The sequence below is a fragment of the Silene latifolia genome, chromosome 2 (assembly GCF_048544455.1).
Source record: "Silene latifolia isolate original U9 population chromosome 2, ASM4854445v1, whole genome shotgun sequence".
In the NCBI taxonomy this organism is placed as follows: domain Eukaryota; kingdom Viridiplantae; phylum Streptophyta; class Magnoliopsida; order Caryophyllales; family Caryophyllaceae; genus Silene; species Silene latifolia.
The window spans coordinates 182,571,718-182,594,797 of NC_133527.1; the positions used below are offsets into that span (position 1 = coordinate 182,571,718).

The following is a 23,080-nucleotide window of genomic DNA, read 5'->3' on the forward strand; positions in this document are numbered from 1 at the left end:
TAAGAAAATCTAACTCTCATAGATCAACTTCGGCACCATCTTCCTTAACCACGTCAAGCATTTGTTGAGAGTAAGTCTCGACGACACCTTCAAAATACTACAAAAAAAAGGGAAGAGGGAAGTATTAAGACTTTAGACACAAACAAAACTAAGAATGGGAAAATACTCTCTAATGGTTCACGTACCCGGAACAAATGAATGACACTAACTAGAGGAGCACCAGCAACAATAAGCTTTTTATCAACAATAACTTGTTCTAAATATCTTTCTATCTGTGTGAGAAGTGTGACATCCGTAATCCGACAAAGCACTCTTTATTAGCATTCGTCCGGTACATGTCGGTCTTGCCATTCATGTCCTTCTTCCAGGAGTTGGTAAAAATTGTGACCGCATAATGAGTAAGAAAAGTTTCACCTTAAAACCGTCAACAATAGCAGAACTTATCACAAGTATTAACAAATATAAGTTACATAAATAAATATCGTCAGAAGAAGGCGAGAGTTCCTTAATTATCAAATACACCATTCTTCATATACCAGAGTCTTTTGACTGAACAGTTTGGTGACGGCAAAGAACACCTCCGTAGCATTAGTCTAATAAACATTACATCACAAAAGAACATGTTTAGTACAATGGCTATGAGCGACGTTATTGAAGCTGACATCAGCCAACAACAATCCAGAAGGTAGCAGATATACATCATCACTGCCAGCACCTATAGAAAGCCCCCTGAATCTTGAAGGATATAATCTATTCTTTATGCTTAGTACCAAACTAAAATAACAAAGAGATAAACTGCATGAGTTCAAAACTAATGAAATAATATACTACTACTGCAATTAACCTCCATAACAGAGTAAATGAAAAAAGAAGAAGAGAGAAATTAGTCCCTACCTAAGGATGTGCTCAACCCACAAAAACGTGAAAGCCGAGAAGCCAATGCCCAAAATCCACTACACAATATCCTGCAATCAAATATTAGGGTTTGCTTAATTTGCAATTTAAGTTTAGGAGGAAAAGAAAGCCAACAATCAGTAAAGCATACCTTTTTTTTTTGCTATGGTCTTAAATAAAACCATGACTCATTTATGTTTATAGTGCTTACAAAGGCGTTTTCGATTTTCTTCAATCCAAATCCCCACGTTATGGTCATTTCGTACATATATGGATGAGTCCTCAGCAATAGAATCATCGAATTGCACTAACCTTATCGGAGACCTTGCCTCCAATTCAATATTATCGTCGCAATGATCATAGTTGTCAATAACATATCGAGAGTGCTCTATTACTACTGTCCCAACAAGAATGTAACCCAAACTCCAATAAACTCTTATTTTTTGCCACAGTACTTAATAAACTTAGTTTCTGCCATCAACCAAAAATCCTTAAGTTGATTTAATTGATAAGAGGCAAAACACCAACATTAATAATTGAATTTATGAATTGTAGTGTCCAAAGTTCAGAATGTTTTTTTCTAACCTAATAATGAAATCTAATTGAATCAAACAAAAATAGTGTAAAACGTCAATGAAAAATAGTCTAATTCGTCCAAAATCTAAGAAATTAACTATGACTTCTAAATTAAATAATAGAGAAACGAAATCTGAAAAAAAAAGCTACAATTCAGTAATAAAACTGTCATAAATCCCTCAATTTAACACCAATTCATATCTAAGACCATATAAACACAACAACACATTATCATAATAATTTTTCATACAAAAGCCCCAATTATATATGAACCCTAATTCCAAAACACACCTACTTACTTTAGATTTTACGATTTTACCCATATCAATCAAAGGATATAAAATGTAACCAACAACGATAATTTCATATACAATTAATTCGAAAAGGATAAGAGAAAGAAAATACCTCTTATGCCAAAGGTTTCACCGACGGAGTGTTGTGGTGTTGCCGTTGTCGTAGCAGGGTCGTGACGTTGTCCTAGCAGGGCCGTTGCGTTGTCATAGCATGGCCGTGGTGGTGAGAGATTGTGAGAATGATTTAGGAGTCGTTTGGTTGATCAAAGAATTTAATTTTCCTAGGAACTTCATTTTCATGGGAATTAAGTTCCTGCATCCAATTCGGGTGAATTTGACAAAAGTGTTTGGTTGCTCATGTAGGAATTAAATTCCATGGGAACTTCCAATGACCAAGGGGGGAGTAGGTAAGCCAATTCCTACATCATGTAGGCATTGGAAGTTCCTGGGAACTTTTAATTCCCCCATTTTCCAAAAAATATGGCAACCAAACAACCCATGTTTTTGCAATTCATGGGATTTTCCAATTCCTGTGTTTTTCAAGTGTCAACCAAACAACCCCTTAGATCTAAAGTTAGGAAAGAAGATGAGAATTCTGGGTATGTTTTTGTTTTACACAATTATAAAATGGGGAGCTATAATTTAAGGAGTTCGTTTATCAAATATGTTTTACTTTGTTTTTGTTTTTTTTTTTATAGAGAGTTGTTGAGATTTTGTTTTTGTTTTTTTAATCATTATTTTAATATAAGAAACCATTTATACACTACAATGGTTTCTTTCTTATTTGATAGAGATCATTTTTCTTTATTGAATGGTTTCTTTGACCAAAGAGACCATTTAGATACTAAAATGGTTACTTATTGATGATGCTTTTGCCCCATATTCTAGTAGTGCATCTTACTAATTAAGGATTGTCCAGCTTGAGGGGGATGTTAAAATATAGAGTAGTTAGAACATAAGGAGATAACTAACTAGAAAGTTAACTAACTAAACTCCAACTAACTCTAGTTAGTTATATCCTAACAGACTAACTTACTAAACTAACTATATAAGGAGAGCTTCCCTCCCATTGTACTCACTTGATCAAATACAGAATTCACATCAGTAATATACATCAATATTAATCCTCATCATAAACAAATATTCTTAATCAATATGATCACATCAATCACATTTCATAATATGCTAATAATATATTACGCCTAATAGATTGATTATTGGTTTTATAAAGCTCTCCCTAAACTAATCCAGCCTGCATTAATCATTACAGGTCTGCATTATTATCGTTAATGTTATAAAAATTCAAATTTTGGGAAAATAGGTGGTATCATAATAATACAAGTGCATAATAAATTAATAATATAAGGTGAGACATGCATGGAAATATTATATTATATATTGATTATTAGTGATATAATAATATAAATCCGTCATATAAATACTCCCTAAACTAATAACACAACATATCTTCACAAAATAAAATACAGCGATATTATTTGAGAAATACTTGAAACAAAATGTGTAATAATAATGCTATGAAGAAGTACACCATTTTTGTTAGTCTTCTAGCAATCGTACCACTATGCTTTGTTTCCAAAGCTTATGGACAGCTTAGTCCTGGGTTCTATGACAACACTTGCCCAAATGTGCAAGCCATAGTCAGGTCTACTGTCATCAACGTGATCGTCCAAGATCCCCGAATGGCTGCGTCCTTGCTTAGACTCCACTTCCTTGACTGTTTTGTCCAGGTATATATCGTTAGTGAATCTAAATAAATAATTTGTCAGTATTATTTCTTGTTTGAGTAACATACTGTATATAGTAGTGCTTAAACCGTTAAACGTGGCAAAATCAACCCGGCCCGATTGACCCGACTCGAAAAGACTGACCCGAGACCCGAAATTAACCCGAACTGCCGCACCCGAATGGCACCCGAAACCCGAATTAACCCGACCCGACCCGAAAATGACCCGAGCTTTGATAGACCCGTATCAACCCGACCCAAGATGACCCGACCCGAAATAACCCAATCCGAACATGACCAGACAAAACATAACTTTAAATGACCCCAAAACACTTGAAATGCCTTTTTGTCTCTTAATCATTGACCCGACCCAAAATGACCCGATCCCCTTGACCCGAAACAACCCGACCAACAAACCCGAAACAGACCTGTAAACCCGAATGACCCGACCCGACCCGAACTAACCCGAATATTTTAGAAACCCGAAACAACCAGACCCGAATTGGCCCGACCTGAACCCAAACCGTTGACCCGAATTGCCAGGTCTAGTACTAGTGCTTGACAAGGTAGTGTACCGTGTACGTGTTTTTGAGTTTGCAGGGATGTGATGCTTCATTGCTCTTAGACAGCAGTGGAAGCATAATCTCGGAGAAGGGGTCGAAGGCTAATAAGAACTCAGCTCGAGGGTTCGAAGTTATTGACAAGATCAAGGATCAAGTTGAGACAATATGCCCTGGAGTTGTGTCTTGTGCTGATATTCTAGCTATTGCAGCCAGAGATTCAACTTCAAGTGTAAGCCTCCTTTTCAAAATTCAATATTCGATGCCAAATAGTCCTGGCAAAGCTGATCTGACCCGATAATTATATTTGTTGTGTCCTATTAATTAATACAGCTTGGTGGACCAAGCTGGCTAGTGAATCTAGGAAGAAGAGATTCATTAGAAGCTAGTTTGAGCGGATCTAACGACAACATTCCTGATCCGAACACTACTTTTGAAACCGTACTTTCCAAGTTTACAAGCCAAGGCCTCGACATGGTTGACCTTGTTGCGCTCTCAGGTTTGTTATTCCATTTGTTGATGGTAATATATAAATGAGTGTTTAACCAATCAAAGATCCGTCTTACAGTAAGACGGTTTTATACTGACTAAAAAGAGTGAGTGTTGGAGCAGGGGCCCACACAATAGGTAAAGCAAGGTGCAGCAGCTTCAGGCAAAGGCTATACAACCAGAATGGAGATGGGAAGCCTGATGCTACACTTTATAAGACAATATGTTTTGAGAGATATGAAAACTTGTATTTCTGTCAATGAATGTTTACAGTATATATAGTTAGCTTAGCCTATGTAATTAGGGAAGGGAAGATTATACAATTGTCCTAAATGTAGTATACAATACTTTGTTACTGATTTTACAAGTATATGATAATAACTTTGATTTTATTATGAAGATTTTGATTGTGTAGAAGATATGGGAATATCGTCTGAGATATTGCTAATACGCCCCCTCAAGTTGGACGTTCTTGTGATAAGGCCAAGCTTGTCGCGGAGTTCATGAAATTGGTGTTTGTGCAGCGGCTTTGTTAGGATGTCTGCGAGCTGATCTTTGCTGGCAATGTGAGAGATGCGTATTTGACGGAGCTGTAATTGTTGCTTGACGTAGTGGAAGGAGATAGTCATGTGCTTCATACGTGAGTGAAAGACCGGATTCTTGGCATAGAGCGTGGCTGAGATGTTGTCGCAAAATATAGCTGGAGGCTTGGTAACAGAAATGTTGAGTTCGGCGAGAAGGTTGCGAAGCCATAAGGTTTCGGTAGTGACGGAAGCAATAGCTCGAAATTCAGCTTCTGTCGTGGAGAGAGCAATTCCCTTTTGCTTTTTGGAGGACCAGGCAATGGGATTGCGCCCGAGATAGGTAATGTATCCGGTGGTGGACAGATAATTATCTTTGTCACCTCCAAAGTCTGCATCACAGTATGCATGAAGGCAGAGAGGGGTGTCCTTGTAGAGTTGAATACCATGGTTCGGGGTTCCTTGAAGATATTAGAGAAGGCGTTTGAGGGCCGTCCAGTGGGTTGATGTGGGGTGATGAAGGAATTGAGCCAATCTATTGACTGCAAAGGCGATGTCTGGCCGGGTAAGGGATAGGTATTGAAGACTCACAACGATTGCCTGATAGTCGGACTGCTCATGAATGGGGTGATGGTCTTCCCGAATTAATGGTGGCGACGTAGCCATGGGTGTTGTGTTCGGTTTGGCATCGACCATTTTGTATTTGGTAAGGAGGTCTTGAATGTATTTGGATTGGCTCAGGTGAAGTCCTAGGGCATTCGGGTTGGTTATTGTGAATCATAAAATATGGTGATTTACCATTTAGTGACCGAGTGGGTAGTCGATTTATGAGATAACTGATAAGTAGCTGTGCTAATGGCATACAGCCAATATTTGGTGGGAAGGTGCACATGTCTGAGAAGGGCGAGACCCGTTTCAACTATATGACGATGTCGTCTTTCGGCATACCCGTTATGTTCGGGGGTATGCGGAGGAGAGGTCGAGTGAGAAATTCCGTCGTTGAGGAGTGTGGTATTTAATTTAACATATTCTCCGCCATTGTCGGAGAAAAAATGTTTGATTGGTTTATTGAAGTATTTTTCTACAACGGCTTTAAACTGAATAAAACCTTGATTGGTTTCGGATTTTCGTTTTAGTGGATACATCCAAATATATTTACTGTAGTGATCGACGAAGATGACATAATATTTATAATGATCAAACGAGGGTACGTGACTCGTCCAAAGGTCAGAAAATAATAGTTGTAGTGAGTCAGTGGTGCGAAATGAAGAGTGCGAAAATGGTATTTTTTTGCTCTTGGTTATGTTGTACGCTTGACAGTGTTCAATATCATGAAAACAAAATTGCAAGTCTTTATTAATTGTTTTCATTACATCATAAGATGGGTGCCCTAATCTATGATGCAACGATAATGGAGCGGGTCCTTTGGTTGTACTATAGGCGCGCGGTTTCGGAGGACTCCACTCGTAGATTCCGTCTCTAACTCGGCCCTGTAGGAGTGTGGTTCCCGTTGCCATCGTCTTAACAAGAAAATAGTCATGTGAGAAGAGAACATAAGCTTTATTGTCTCGACAAAGTTGCGATATCGATATAATATTGCGCGATATTTTCGGAACATGAAGAACATTTAATAAATTAAGACCATTGAGTTTTACATTACCTGTGTTAGCAATCGGGAGGCCGGAACCATCTCCTATAAGGAGTTCATCGAGACCGGAATATGGTGAATGAAATGCTAGTGTGTCAAGGTCGTGGGTTACGTGGTGACTAGCACCACTATCTAGCAAGTAATTGGGGTTGGCAGCCGAAGGACCTGCGGTCATACCCACGGCGTGAGCCTCAGGTGTGGGTTGGTGGTGTCGATTTGGTGGTGGGGCAGGAAAGACAATGTTAGGGTATAGCTTACGGAAATAGGGGCAATTGGCAATAACGTGCCCTGTTTCACGGCACCATTGACACCGTCCTTTGAAAGGACGAGGGTTGGCTTGGTTGTAGGTGGCGGCAGGGGGGTTAGTTTGGTTGGTGTAGGTGGTGGATGGTTTGTAGTGGTGACGATTGTTATTGTAGTTTTTATATGCCGCATTGGCAGAGGGTTGGAAGTGATTGGTGGGTGGGTTTTGTTGAAGAATTAGTTCCTGTTGAAGGAGTTTTTCATGGAGCGCCTCGAAAGAAATTGGTGTATCGCGGGTTCGGACTTGGTCGATGACGGATTTATATAGTTCGTAATCAAGGCCATTTAGGACTCTTGAAATTACGTCTTCGGGATCGAGAATTTTACCCAAAAGGGCAAGTTGATCCACGTAAGCTTTTATCGAGTGAATGTACTCGGTAATGGTTTGATTCGTGGTTTTCGAAATCGAATCGAATTTGGTTTTAATTTGTTGTATGTGAATGCGCGATGGATTAGCATAGGTTTGGGCAAGGATGTCCCAAGCTTCCTTCGCTGTTTTCGCCCTAACGATTAAGGTTTGAAGGGCATCGGTTATGGTACCCATAAGGGCACCAAGGATGAGTCCGTCTTGTTTTAACCAAGACATGTGAGCGGGGTTGGGTACTTCTTGTTTGGCGGCATCGATGGTGGTGGCGGCAGGGATAGGTTTGCTGCCATCGATGAAGCCTAAAAGGCTAAGACCAAACAAGATGTTGGTTAATTGGAACCTCCATGTCGTGTAATTTAGAGGATTCAATTTCACGACATGGTTGAGATTGGGTGCCGTGAGAGGATGAGCAGCGTCATGGGGATTGGTGACAGTGGAGTCTTGCTGATTGTTAGTCATGGCGGAAGGGTAGGTGTGGTGTTTGGAGCGTTTAAGCTGGTACGTTTTGGTCGAAGAGGGTTGGATCGTTGTAGGCTCGAAGATACCATATAAGACAATAGGTTTTGAGAGATATGAAAACTTGTATTTCTGTCAATGAATGTTTACAGTATATATAGTTAGCTTAGCCTATGTAATTAGGGAAGGGAAGATTATACAATTGTCCTAAATGTAGTATACAATACTTTGTTACTGATTTTACAAGTATATGATAATAACTTTGATTTTATTATGAAGATTTTGATTGTGTAGAAGATATGGGAATATCGTCTGAGATATTGCTAATACACTTGACCCATTATACGGAGCCGGGCTGCGCATCCAATGCCCACGCTCTGGTGGGGACCAGAACTTGGTTAACTTAGACCCTGTTACCCCTATCCAGTTTGACAACTTCTACTACAGGAATCTGGTGCGTTCACGCGGCTTGTTGAATTCCGACCAAACCCTATTTACCAACCAGGCTTCCTGGAAACTTGTCGAGCAATATGCCGGGAACAAAGAGCTTTTCTTCGATCAGTTTGTGATTTCCATGGTGAAGATGGGTAAACTCTTTCCATTGACGGGTTCAGACGGTGAAATCAGGAGGAACTGCAGAAGAGTTAATAAATAGCGTTGCTTGAAATTGAAAATCGTACTGTCATTACATGACAAAATAAAAATGAATACTGGCATCTTAAGTTTGTTAGTTGTTACCCAGATCCTTCAATTATCCGCGAATTTGTGTAGGAATTACCAAATCATTCCTACTAATATGCAATTGAGAATAAAACGACCACACATACTTGCATTACTCTAGCTACTCAGTACCTCAATAATCAACACATATTAGTTCATACGGAGTAGATCATGAGCAACGTCAATGTTTCAAGAATTAAACGTAAATCATGAATATCAGTATATCACCACTCGTAATTATACCGAGAAAGCTAACTGCAATCTACCATGCAGTATTACTCGGTATTACTGTTGTTTTAAAGCTCGAGAATTAATTCTAAAGATGATAATTTCAAATGATTTACAAAAGTAAATACCACTAACCATAGGGACGAAAATTCTACATGACGAGACACAAAATTACCAACAGGAACGGAAAGGTGAGATTTACTTGCACCGTTTTGGCCTTTTCTACGACAGAGGCTAAACTAGTGTAAATATGACTAAACTGAGTCATCAGATTCATCTGTGTCGCTTCCATCTTCCTCAGCAGCATTACTGGCAGGACCTCGGGCAGTAGCTTTAATCTTGGAAGTTGGGGCCGGTTTCTTTCCTACGTTCCGGCTGTTATCCTCGCCATCTTCCTCTTGAGTGGGGCCCTCATTACGTTTGCTTCAGTCAAGGAAAAGTAAACAGCTAACAGCACAACAATCACAAGACCTGTAACTCTATCAATTCTTTGGGGGTTGTACTGTAAAATTAACTGACATTAACCAGCTGAGTTATACTGAGTTTAAAGATAAACCTTGTGTTTGGACTTTGGATACAGCCAAAGGACGGAAAAAGAGAGAGAGGGTGGAATGGTGGATGGTTATGTTACTACGACTCTTAACTCGACACTCGAATATGTTCAGGACACTTGAACACTTCATCGTGAACCAAAAACATGAGATTTTTTTTCATAAAAGAGACGAGTCAAACACTTGGACATGAACTTGTGTCGAGTGCTTCTAGCCAAGTTTGGCGGATGAGAGGGAAAGGAGGTATGTTTATTTTTCTTCTAAATCTTTCCGATGTTAAAATGATTTTAATTTGGCTCAGAGGGTATTAGGCCAGTTTAGGCATATTGGATTTATATCTTTATATGGGCTTTGACCCAAGAGACGGAATGTATTTATATCTTGCTTATGTTAATGAGAAGGCAACACATTACGCTTAACCAAAACTCAATCCTTAACATGGTATCAGTGACTGCAAAACCCTATTTTCCAAAAAAATATTCCCCTTCCGTCTGTCACTGACCTCGATCTTTCTTTTCCTGTTTTTGAATTCACCATGACAGGGACAGATGGAAACGCTTCCGCCTCTAATACTCAAAAAATCGACCCGTTGTCGCCTTTCTCTCTTGTTAATCAGGAAGGTCCGGGTCAAGCAATTACTCATATCAAACTCCGGAGCGATAATTATGAAAAATGGAGTCGCTCTATGCGCCGCTCTTTAAAATCACGGCGTAAATTCGGATTTTGTGACGGGTCTATTGCTAAGCCGACTGACGAATTTTTGCTCGGCCAATGGGAAGTTGTCCATTGTACTGTCGTTCAATGGATCATGAATTCAATTGATCCGTCTATTTTGGATAGCGTGTCGGATACGGAGGATGCACGTGTTTTATGGTCTGAGTTAGAAGATCAGTATGCGGTTGTTGATGGCGCAAAAATTCATAACCTTAAGACCCAATTACATGAGTGCCGTCAAGCGAAAGGTATGTCGGTTACTACGTATTTTGGTAATTTGAAAACCTTATGGGATGCTCTAGTCGCCCATGAACCACCGTTTACATGTCCGACTAGTGGGTGTCCCTGTGGAGTCACAAAAGCGGCTCTTGCTCGCCAGGATTCGGAACGCCTTCACCAGTTCCTTCTTGGTTTGGACCGTTTTCATTATGGTCCCATCCGTAATCATCAGCTTTCTCTCGATCCCCTTCCGTCTTTGAGCCGTGTTTATCATGCGGTATTGCAAGAGGAGCGCCTTCTTGCGGGTCCCTCTGTTGTACCCGAAGTTTCTGATGTCATGGCTAATGCGGTTCGGGGTCCGTCTCCTGCACCTGACTGGCGGGCATTACGGGATGCCGAGAGACAGGAGCGGCATAATAAACTCAAATGCTCTCACTGTGATGTTTCTGGTCATGAAGTTTCCAATTGTTTTATCAAAACTCAACGCTTTCCGGATTGGTGGGGTGATTGTCCCCGTACTCTTGAAGAACTTAAAGCTCGTTCTAAGTCGGGCTCTTCCACTGCTCGGTCTCAGGCTCGTGCCAATGTGCTAATTGCTGAACCACGTGCTTCTTCATCTCAAGACCGTCTTAGTGGTATGTCTCTTGATTGGATAGTTGATACGGGGGCATCGCATCATGTTACGGGTGATGTTCGTTGGTTATCTGAATCCTATACTATCCCGCCCTGTCCGATAAGCCTTCCTAATGGGCACACTGTCTCGGCTACAGTGGCTGGCCTGGTTATTATTAGTCCTTTGCTTACTCTTCGGAATGTTTTATTTGTTCCGAGTTTGAATTGCAATTTGCTCTCCGTTTCTCAGCTTGTGGCCTCCACTTCGTGTGTCTTGAGTTTTACTAATTTATCTTGTCATATTCAGGACCATTCTTTGAAGACGAAGATTGGAGTCGGTGAGTTGCGGGACGGGCTGTACTATTTGAGGGCAGTGGAGCGTGTTGCTGTGCATCGTGTGAGTTCTGTCGTTTCTGTTGATACTTGGCATATGCGTCTGGGTCACCCTTCGAATAAAGTCCTTCAATTTCTTCCTGATGTTAGCAATTTTAATTCTTCTCATTTGGATCATATTTGTGATATTTGTCATTTAGCAAAACAGTGTCGGCAAAGTTTTAGCTTGAATCCTAATAAAGCGGTTGCTATTTTCGATTTAGTTCATTGTGACTTGTGGGGTCCTTATCGTACTCCTTCGTCGTCTGGGGCGAAATATTTCTTGACTATTGTTGATGATTGTCCCCGGGCTGTTTGGGTCTATCTTTTGCTTGACAAAACTGAAGTATCCGAAATGTTTCAGAATTTTTTAGCCATGGTTAATACCCAATTTTCTAAGCAAGTTAAAATTGTGCAATCCGATAACGGTACGGAATTTAATGATATGGCCGCTTATTTTCTTAAAAATGGCATCTTATTCCAAACTTCGTGTGTCGGTACTCCACAACAAAATGGTCGTGTCGAGCGTAAACACCGTCACATTCTCAATGTTGCTCGCGCTCTTATGTTTCAAGGGCATTTACCCATTTCTTTTTGGGGCGAATGTATTCTTACGGCAGCTCATTTGATTAATCGTACGCCGTCTCATATCCTTCATAATAAAACCCCTTATGAAATTCTGTTTGGTTCGCCACCTTCTTATGCTAATTTACGGGTTTTTGGGTGTCTTTGTTTTGTTCACAACCAAAATACCAAGGGCGATAAATTTTCTAAACGGAGTCGCAAGTGTGTTTTCCTTGGTTACCCACACAATAAGAAGGGGTGGCGTGTTTATGATCTTACTACCGGGGATATTTTTGTAAGTCGGGATGTTCATTTCTATGAGGAGTCTTTTCCCTTTGCTCCTTCTACTGTCGGGTCCTCTAATTCTGGTGAGGGTGTCTCGTGTGAGAGGGAAGCAGGGGAGGATGTAGCTGGTACGGTTGGAGTGGAGGAGGCTGCCCCTATTGCGAGTGAAACAGGGGGTCAGTCGGGTGAGTCAGGTCAGCTGGGTGAGTCGGAGATGGGTCGTGGTAAGCGTATAAAACGGCCTCCGCCTCACTTGAGTGATTATTTGGTTGGTTCTGATGCCGATACACCTACTGCCACGCCCTCTACTACGCCTCCCGACTCTCCGTCTTCGTCTTCAGGTACTCCGTACGCTCTTGCTAATTATATCAATTGTGATAAATTTTCTCCTCGTCATAAACAATTTCTTGCAGCTATTACCGATGGAGTTGAGCCTCCAAATTTTCGAACGGCTATTACCGACCCTCGCTGGTGTAAGGCCATGGCGGAGGAAATAAATGCCCTTGAAAATAATGGAACGTGGGAATTGACAAATTTACCTCCGGATAAGAAGGCACTCGGTTGTCGTTGGGTTTACAAAATTAAATACAAATCTGACGGTAGCATCGAGCGGTATAAAGCAAGGTTAGTCATTTTTGGTAATCATCAAATTGATGGTATTGATTACAGGGAAACCTTTGCACCTGTTGTCAAAATGGTTACTATTCGTACTTTGCTTACTATTGCCGCTAGTAAAGATTGGGAATTACACCAGATGGACGTTCATAACGGTTTCTTGCACGGTGATTTGTCGGAAGAAGTGTATATGAAATTGCCACCTGGTTTCAGTAATGGAAAAGATGGTAAAGTGTGTCGTTTACGGAAATCTTTATATGGGCTTCGACAAGCTCCTCGGTGTTGGTTTGCCAAGCTTGCCTCTGCTTTGCGTCAATACGGTTTTTCTCAATCCTATTCAGATTATTCTTTGTTTCATTATTCGGCTGACGAGGTATGTCTACATGTTCTGGTTTATGTTGATGATCTTGTTGTTGCCGGGAATAATCCAACTGCCATTGCTAAATTTAAAAGTTATTTGAGTAAGTGTTTTCACATGAAAGATTTGGGTACTTTGAAGTATTTTTTGGGCATTGAGGTAGCCCGTAATTCAGAAGGAATTTGTCTTAGCCAACGGAAATATGCTTTGGATATCATTTCCGAAACGGGTCTTTTGGGCTCTAAGCCTAGTCTCACACCGATTGAATCTAATCATCAATTGGGTGAAGCCACGGGTGACGTTATTCACGATGTTGAGTCTTACCGTCGTCTCGTTGGGAGACTTGTATATCTTGCTGTGACACGCCCGGACCTATCTTATGTTGTTCACATATTATCTCAGTTCTTAAATCAACCTCGACAAGTTCATATGGATGTCGCCCTTCGCGTTGTGCGTTATCTCAAAGGTAGGCCGGGACAAGGGATCTTGCTACGTTCTGATAGCACGCTTAGAGTCTCCGGGTGGTGTGACTCTGATTACGCGAATTGCTCCTCTTCTCGGCGTTCTGTTTCCGGTTGGATAGTCTTTCTTGGGGACTCTCCTATTTCTTGGAAGACGAAAAAGCAGCCGACAGTTTCGTTATCTTCCACTGAGGCCGAATATAGGGCCATGTCCGCGATTCTTTGTGAAGTGAAGTGGCTAGTTGGGTTGTTTTCGGGTTTTGGTATCGAGATACCCAAGCCTATTTCTCTTTACTGCGACAATAAATCGGCTCTCCAACTTGCTCAAAATCCGGTTTTTCATGAGCGTACGAAACACATTGAGGTGGCATGTCATTTTATTCGTGATGCTATCTCTGAAGGTTTGATCGTTCCGTCTTATGTTGCGACGAATGTGCAATTAGCTGATATTTTCACAAAAGCTTTACCATCTTCACAGTTTGATTTTCTCCTTCACAAACTGGGCATTCTTGATCTTCATGCTCCAGTTTGAGGGGGAGTATTAGGCCAGTTTAGGCATATTGGATTTATATCTTTATATGGGCTTTGACCCAAGAGACGGAATGTATTTATATCTTGCTTATGTTAATGAGAAGGCAACACATTACGCTTAACCAAAACTCAATCCTTAACAGAGGGAGGAAACCTAAGTACTAAGCAAACAATAGAATAAATAAGTGAAAAAGGATATCTCGACTATTCATGATGCTCAAAAGAGCGTTTTCCACACCTTGCACCAGTTCCGGCTGCAAAACAGTAACGGCATTTGAGATCCAATCCAGTCGAGCAATGAAGGAAATGTAAGAGATGCTATGAAAAATTAATAGAACAAATATGTGCCTATAATAATAGTTACGCAGCTTACATTAAGATCTGGTTCCCTTCTAAATCTACGACGACGAGCATCCCTCATAGGAGGGGTCAACCCATGTTTATATTCCACCATATCAGGTTTACTGCCACCTCCTTCCCGGACTAAAATCATCTGATGTCAGCAGCAAAAGTCATGAAAATGGCTACTCAAAAATGCTTATCACTAAGCAAAATAATAAGCTGTGTACAGAAATCAGCTTTACTTGACCAATATCTGCAGTTTTGATGAGCACGCTATCATCGTAACTTTTATAGGACTCAGTAATGGTAGGAAGATCGAAAAGGGAAGCAGGAAAACTGTCATTTCCAATCGCAAATGTACCGCTCCTCCCATCCTCTGCATGGTATAAGAGTAAATAACATCAGTGATACGTCGATTCAACGGAGCGGCCAGTAAACCACATAGGTTTACATAGAAACACATACAAAACATAAAACACCAAATTAAAATGTTCACATCAAAAGAAGATAAAATATAAGAATCAAGACATGTACAACTTTTGCACATAGCACATAGGTGGGTACATCAAAGGAAGGCTAGAAGTTAGCGAATGGAACATGGAAGATTTATATTTGTGCTTGAGTTTGAGTTTCTGGACCATGGCTTTAATGTTGACCATGACACAGGTTGCCCGACCAATTTATCACAATTTTGAAGGTTACAACGACCACATTTCAAATGATATCAGCCACACTTTTACAACTTTGGACAGCAACAATTGATTCCAAAATCAAGTCTCAAATTGAGAATTAATGCCACAAATCCATGATACAGGGTGTACACATACATAATGATGGATCTATACTTATGTTTTCAATCTGAATCTCTTCATATATATGCCCCTTGTCTCCTTTCTCATCTACCACACACAAAAAAACTATATCTAATAAAGAATCAAGACCACAATTGAGGTCCAGATATCGAAGTAGCAAAACATAACTATGATGGTGCAGAATATTCTTGGAGAAAAAAATTTAACAAACTAATTTCCATCACTGCAAAACTCAAATCAATATTGACAACCATTGTGAGATTTCTTGTTATCATAGTTGCATAAGACCAAGATACCGCCTAAGGTGTTACGTAACTCATCACTTTCTTAATTGTATGAAACTAAATGGCATAAAAAATTCCACCTCCATGGACATTTGGTGTATACATTTGCCTAATCTTTGCTTGAATTCCCTTTGCCTAATCTTTGCTTGAATTGTATACATTTGGTGTTCCCAGCCGGTCAGCCGGCTGGGAGTACTTCTCAGCTTCATTTCCTTCTTCTTCCATACTTAGTTTAGTCAACCCGTCTTCTTCGCTTCATTTCTCCCGTTCCCGCCTCAATTCCTGCAAGGAAGCCACAATGTCATACTAACGGGAATCGGGACACAAAATGCAAAAAAGGACGTATAAAACCGACTCAAATGGAGTCGGTAAGTATGAAAATAAAGGGGAAAAATGGTGCAAAAGAGTCCTATATCAATATCTAAATATCAATTTCACAGCAGACCAATGTTCCTTTCCAGGATTAGATAAATAGCGACTAATTACTTCGATGCATAAGCAATGTCGGGTCTTGTACATATCATGGCATACATGAGACTGCCAACAGCGGAAGAATAAGGGACATTTTGCATCTCGAGCCTTTCATTAGTTTTCTTCTTACTGAGTTTGATATGTCCAGGAAGTGGCATATATACAAACCGGCTTGGCATTGTTCATCTTGAATTTCTCAAGAACTTTCTCAATATATCTCTCTTGGGATAAACATAAGAGTTTCTTTTCTCGGTCACGAATAACTTTTATCCCAAGGATTTGTCTTACCGATCCCAAATCTTTCTGATGGGGCATATTCTGCACCGCTGACCAAGTCAACATATTGAACAAAGGTCAAAGATATCCACAGCAAGTCAACGACTTAGACAGCCTGGCCGATGCAGCCCATCGGCCTGTTAGCCTGGGTCTCGGCGTGACAACCGGCCAGCCGGGACACATACCCGCGTGCTCATATCCAAGACCCCTCGGCGGTGAGTCAACATGGCCCGCCGGCCTGCCATAGGTCCCTCGGCCGAGGGGTAGATCAGTCTTTCCACCTGCTAGCCACTTGGCCACTACGCGACAAAAGGTGAAAGTCTATAAATACTCCTCAACCCTCATTGAGGAAAGGATCCACAACTTAACCTAAATACACTATTCATCTGGTAATATCTTCCTTATCTCTCTACAATACATACCTAGCCAAGTAACACAACTTAATCCTTTAAGTTTACTGACTTGAGCGTCGGAGTGAGTACGCTTGGCACAAAGCCAAGCCCTCAGTTCGTTCATTGTTGCAGGAGAGGCCGAGAGGAACGATAGAAGCAAGAAGGGGTCAACTCAAGACATTATTCTACAAGCCACGGGTGGTAACGATACTTGCTCTGGAATTACACCCGGAACAATTGGCGCCGTCTGTGGGGAAAGACACTAGAAGCTAGTCACATTCATTCCCAAACAACAAAAACCCACCCAGAAAGCTAAGAAGATGTCGAAACAACAAGACGCAGTCGTAACCGACGAAACCACGTTCTGCCAAGATGATACGTTCAACAAATTCGGAGTTGTGCAACCCTCCGCCGGTCAAACGATTCAACCGGAATACGGGATGCCAATAATACCGGATGCTCCGCTGCCTGCCGACCAGGTCACCATCATGGGACATGTGGTTGACGTGGCAAAACTGAAGATGCTCCTGGATCTAATCGGAAGTACGCCGGCTCACACTGTCACGCCGACAAGAGCGGCAGAAACCGTCCAGGAGACCAGGGCCCAAAATGTGACTCCGAGAAACTTGAACGGAGCACTGGAAGAAGCTGACCACGTCAAGTCGCCGGGGGAGCCCAAAGTGGGCGCAGTGGACCTAAGTCCTTCCCATACTCATGGGAGGACAGTGTCCCCGCAACACGAACGAGGCTTACCCCGAAGAAGCCAGAGAAGTCCGACTCAGCAGAGTTGGGGAAGAGGTCCGAGTCGAAGAAGGAGTCCCTCCCGCTGAGGCTTTCGAGTCTTACATGTCGGTATGGGAGCAGCCCGATGAGGTCTGGTGCCGAATTTTCCCAACGACTCTGCATGGAATGGCTCAAAATTGGTACAAGGGGCTTCCCGACGGCTCGGTACACTATTACGCCGACCTAAGGGACGCCTTTCTAGCCCAGTACTCTTGCAATAAGAGAAGGGCCGTGGAGACATCGGACCTCCTAACTATCAAACAGGAGGGAGGCGAGTCTCTACGAAGCTATGTGAAGAGGTTCGACGGAAAGGTCCAGCAGATTCGAGAAATCAATCCCCGGCGGCGGCCTTCGCAGCGATGAAGGGCCTCCCAAGGGGAGATTTAAAAAATGAGCTCATCAAGTGCGGAGGCCTAGGTTTGGACGCCGCCAGGAAGTTGGCTGACCAAGCCATCAAGGTAGAAGACTACCACAAGACCTGGGTAGGCCCCAGCGAGGCCGAGCACTCAGAAAAGAAGAGCCGCCGGGAGGATAACCCGAACGAAAGACGCCGTGACAACGACGGGTCACGGTCCGATGAAAGACACCGTGAGAATAATAGGTCACGGTCAGAGAAGTCTGCCAGGAAACAAAGCTCGGCGGATGCCGGGGGGAGCTCGGGAACATACTACAAAAAACGGTACGATGATCACACCCCCCTAGTCGTGTCGGCCGCCGAGGTCTTCGCTTTGAGCAAGAACGAGGGCCAGAAATGGGAAAGACCCCCTAGGCCGAGGAGTGACGGTGACACGAGCCAGTACTGTGAGTACCACGACCACACCGGACACTTAACCAACGATTGCCGACACCTGAAGGATGCCATTGAAGAGCTGATCCGGATGGGGAGCCTCGGCAAATATGTTGCCAGAGGCCAAAAACCAGATGCCGGCGGATCAAATAGCAAGTCCGCTCCTGAGCGAGTAGGAGTAGTCAATGTCATCATCAGGGACAACGAAAGCGGTGGGTCCGCTCCTGGGCACAAACGGCACCTGGATGAACCTTATCAGGACATCAACCTTGTGCCCAACACAGTGACCCCCGCTTCCAACATCCCCGATATGACCATCGGACAGGAGGACTACGAGGGAGTCGTCGCTCTTCATAGCGACCCACTTATGGTCCACCTAGACATAGCCAACCACTTGGTGAAGGGGTGCCTGATTGACACAGGCGCCTACACGAATGTTATGAACAGAGAATGCTTTCTCGGCCTCGGTCTGAGGATTGAAGATTTGAGCCCCTGCACCAACCCGTTGTACAGCTTTTCTGGGGCCGGCCTGGCACCCCTGGGGTCAGTCAGTTTGCCGGTGAGGCTCGGCGAGGGAGGTGCAGCCAAGAATGTTATGTCTGAATTCGTAGTCATCGACGGCACGCCTGCCTACGATGTTCTCATAGGCCGGGTCACTTTGAGCGAAATCGACGCTGTAATATCCATCCGGGCCCTGACATTGATATATGTCTCGGACCAGGGGGAGGCACATAAGCTCATCTCGAAGAAAGAGGAAGATCCCGGTTTATGGGAGGTTTACGCTAACGGCCCCTCCGCGACGAATAGCTCGAAGGCCGACATCGTTATCATCAGCCCAAACGGAGACGTATTCGAGCACGCCTTGAAGCTTACCTCATTGGCCTCCAACAAAGAATCCAAATACGAGGCGGTGATAACCGGAATTGAGCTAGCTAAAACCGCCGGGGCAGAGCGTATCATGGTGAAGACAGATTCGCTCCTCGTGACCAACCAGATCAGAGGAGAGTGCGAAGCCCAGGACTACGAGACGATAAGGTATCTAGTGAGGGTGAGAGCCGTCGCTTCAGAACTAAAATCGTTCCGGATACAGTACACCCCCAGATCCGGGAACGACCGGACCATCGGCATGGTCGAAGGAGCAGAGACCGAGGAGGTAGAGATTGATCCGGGCCGCACCGTAACCATCGGTGTCGACCTGGAACCAAAATTCAGAGCCGACCTCCTGGACCTGCTGAGGAAGAATAAAGATATTTTCGCATACTCAGCGGCCGAGATGCCAGGCGTGAGTCAGGAGGTGATTGTTCACAAGCTGAACGTACTCTCCACCGCTCGCCCAGTCAAGCAGAGAATGAGGAACTCCTCGGCCGAGAAGGACGAGGCCATCAAAGCCGAAGTAGATAAATTACTAGCGGCGGGCTTCATCATGCCTTGTACTTACCCTGAGTGGTTAGCCAATGTTGTAATGGTGAAGAAATCATCGGGGGCATGGAGAATGTGTGTAGACTTTACCAACCTTAATAAAGCATGCCCCAAAGATTGTTATCCCTTGCCTCGGATAGATAGCTTAATCGATGCCACGGCGGGCTACACCATGCTAAGCCTGCTGGACGCCTTCTCAGGGTATCACCAAGTGTTTATGGCCGAGGAAGACATGCCTAAATGCGCATTTATCACCGCCAACGGCACATACATGTACAAAATGATGCCGTTTGGTTTGAAGAACGCCGGAGCAACGTACACGAGGCTGGTGGACAAAGTGTTTCAAAATCAAAAAGGACGAAACATTGAGGCGTACGTCGACGATGCTATTGTAAAGAGCAAGTCCGACAGCGAGCATCTGGCCGATTTACACGAGACATTTTGTTCACTAAGGAAATACAAGATGAAGCTCAACCCAATGAAATGCAACTTCGGGGTCCGGGCAGGTAAATTCCTAGGTGTGCTTGTCAGTGCCAGAGGCATAGACGCCAATCCAGACAAAGTCCGAGCCATCCTAGACCTGCCGGAACCAAGGAATCGAAAAGAGGTTATGATGCTGACCGGGAGAATGGCGGCTCTCGCCCGTTTCATCTCTCGGTCAGCCGACAAGAGCACCCCATTCTTCAAGGTGTTGAAAGGAAATAAAGACTTCAGCTGGGGGGAGGAACAGAACACGGCTTTCAAGCAACTGAAAGCTCATCTTCAGACTCTCCCAACTCTATCCAGGCCGATACTGGGGGAGACGCTATACCTATACATAGCAGTTACCTCGGCCACGGTTAGCGCCGTGATCATCAGGGAAGAAGACAAACAGCAACAACCAATATACTTTGTCAGCCACACACTGTTGCCCGCCGAGAGAAATTACCCACTAATTGAAAAAGCTGCCTTCGCCGTTGTCATTGCCACAAGGAAGTTAAAACCCTACTTCGACGCACACCCCGTGACGGTCCTAACCGATCAGCCGTTGGAGAAATCCTTGAAAAAATTCGAACAATCCGGCAGGCTCATCAAATGGGCAGTGGAACTCTCTGGCTTCGGCATTCAGTACAAACCAAGGCCTTCGATAAAGGGGCAAGCACTTGCAGATTTCCTGGCCGAATGCACGTATCAGGAAGAGCCAAACCCAGGCATATGGGAGGTCTACACCGACGGCTCCTCCACGACGAACAGCTCAGGAGCCGGCATCCTTATCATCAGCCCAAACGGGGACGAATTTGAGTACGCCTTGAAATTCACCTTCTCGGCCTCGAACAACGAATCCGAATACGAGGCGGTGATAACCGGAGTCGAGCTAGCTAGGGCTGCCGGAGCAGAACACATTGTGTTGAAGACAGACTCACTGTTGGTTACTAACCAAATCAGAGGGGAGTTTGAGGCTCGGGACGACGGAATGGTAAGGTACCTAGAGAGGGTAAAAGCCGACATAGCAAAGTTGAAATCTTTCCAAATCCAGTGTGTTCCCAAGTCCGAGAACAACCGAGCCGACGCTCTCTCCAAACTGGCCAGCTCAACCATCAAGAATGTCAGCCGAACCGTGCTGGTAGATATCAGGAATGCGAAAAGCATCACTGAGACCGTCGGCATGGTGGGTAACATAGAGACCGAAACAACGTGGATGACTCCGATAATGAAATATAAGCTTACAGGTGAATTGCCAGAGGGCCGCAATCCCTCGGCCAAAATAAAAAGGATCGCCGCCAGGTACTCGGTGTTCGAAGGAGAACTATACAGAAGATCAGTAATAAGACCACTCTTGAAGTGTGTCGGTCCAGCCGACGCAGAACTGATACTGACAGAGATTCACGAAGGCATCTGTGGACATCACATGGGGGCAAGAACACTAGCCCACAAAGCTCTCCGAGCTGGCTACTTCTGGCCCACCATGCTTCAAGATTCTAGAACAAAGACCAGGAAGTGCACGAACTGTCAGATGCACGCCCCGGTGATACACGCTCCCTCCAGGGACCTGCAACCGGTGCTTAGTCCCCTTCCTTTCGCACAGTGGGGGATGGACATGCTAGGGCCGTTCCCAACGGCCTCCGGAGGAAGGAAGTTCTTAATCGTCGCCGTTGATTACTTCACTAAATGGGTTGAAGCTGTAGCAGTACCAGCAAAGACCACGGCGGCCGTCAGGAAGGTAATCTGGGAAAATGTTATAACCCGCTTCGGACTACCTCAGGTTATGGTATTTGACCACGGCCGAGAGTTTTGGAGCGACCTGATAATGAACTGGTTAGAAGAGCTTGGCATAAAGTTTGCGTACTCTTCCGTCTGCCACCCACAGAGCAACGGGCAGGCGGAGGCAGCCAACAAAACAATCCTCAACGGTTTGAAGAAGACAGTTGAAGACCTCAAGGGAAGGTGGGCCGATGAACTACCCGGCGTCCTGTGGTCCCTTCGGACCACGGAGAAAGAAGCAACGGGGTACACCCCCTTCCACCTAGTCTACGGTTCCGAAGCAGTCCTACCAGTTGAAGCAACGGTCCCAACATTCAGAACGGCTACCTTTAACCCAGTTGAAAACGAGGAAGGTCTGAGAGCCTCCCTGGACCTGGTCGAAGAAAGCCGAAATACAGCACGCCTCAACTTGGCCGTATATCAAAACCGGATGAAGAGAGCCTACAACCGAAGAGTCCACAAAAGGGACTTAAAAATAGGAGACCTAGTCCTAAGGAAGTCGGCTGCCACCAACAAAGGAAATATTCATGGTAAACTGACGGCCAACTGGGAGGATCCCTACAAAGTGGTCGAAGAGATGAGGCCGGGTACATACCGGCTGACAGACATGGGAGGTGTGCCTTTGATGAGCCACTGGAACACTGACAACCTAAGAAAATACTTTATATAAGCGACGGAGGTGTCAAGAACCATTGTCGGCACCCCGGCGCGTGTTTATATCTAGTGAAGAAACATCCAAATTTTAGAAGAAACGTATACTCAGTGCAATTGAGACGCCAATCTAGCGGTCAATATGCCTACACAGTTACGAACGCTATCGAAGCCGCAACCCCGATTACCTCGGCCAAAGCCGAGAGCGACGTGGAACACGTCGGTCGATACGCTAAAAAAGAAACGTATACTCAGTGCAATTGAGACGCCAATCTAGCGGTCAATATGCCTACACAGTTACGAACGCTATCGAAGCCGCAACCCCGATTACCTCGGCCAAAGCCGAGAGCGACGGGGAACACGTCGGTCGATACGCTAAAAAAGAAACGTATACTCAGTGCAATTGAGACGCCAATCTAGCGGTCAATATGCCTACACGATTTTAACACTATCGGCCGCAACCCCGATTACCTCGGCCAAAGCCGAGAGCGACGGGAACACGTCGGTCGATACGCTAAAAAAGAAACGTATACTCGGTGCA

At 43.9% G+C, this 23,080-nt stretch overlaps 2 protein-coding genes across 2 annotated transcripts in view; one reads left to right on the top strand and one right to left on the bottom strand.

The window, feature by feature from the left end:
* Positions 1-3,280: 3,280 nt before the first annotated feature.
* Positions 3,281-8,506, top strand: LOC141641749 (peroxidase 72-like). Its single transcript, XM_074450397.1, has 5 exons — positions 3,281-3,511; positions 4,108-4,299; positions 4,401-4,566; positions 4,680-4,761; positions 8,179-8,506. The coding sequence occupies exons 1-5, from the start codon at positions 3,281-3,283 to the stop codon at positions 8,504-8,506; spliced, it is 999 nt and encodes a 332-aa protein (XP_074306498.1).
* A 147-nt stretch (positions 8,507-8,653) lies between these two features.
* The window catches only part of LOC141643605 (transcription initiation factor TFIID subunit 7), a 105,751-nt gene continuing 91,324 nt past the window's right edge, over positions 8,654-23,080 (bottom strand). Inside the window, exons 3-6 of the mRNA XM_074452821.1 lie at positions 14,666-14,799; positions 14,455-14,574; positions 14,281-14,335; positions 8,654-9,217 (exon numbers count right to left, since the gene is read on the bottom strand). Of these exons, the coding sequence (XP_074308922.1) occupies positions 9,054-9,217; positions 14,281-14,335; positions 14,455-14,574; positions 14,666-14,799 (473 nt within the window). The 3' untranslated portion in view covers positions 8,654-9,053. The remainder of the gene's footprint in view (positions 9,218-14,280; positions 14,336-14,454; positions 14,575-14,665; positions 14,800-23,080) is intronic.

What these genes read in the sequence shown, in the direction of transcription:
- LOC141641749 (XM_074450397.1), top strand. Translation starts at nt 3,281, where the DNA reads ATGTGTAATAATAATGCTATGAAGAAGTACACCATTTTTGTTAGTCTT. An exon ending in TCCTTGACTGTTTTGTCCAG is followed by an intron (nt 3,512 to 4,107) that starts GTATATATCGTT and finishes TTGAGTTTGCAG; the next exon opens with GGATGTGATGCTTCATTGCT. An exon ending in GGAGATGGGAAGCCTGATGC is followed by an intron (nt 4,762 to 8,178) that starts TACACTTTATAA and finishes AGATATTGCTAA; the next exon opens with TACACTTGACCCATTATACG.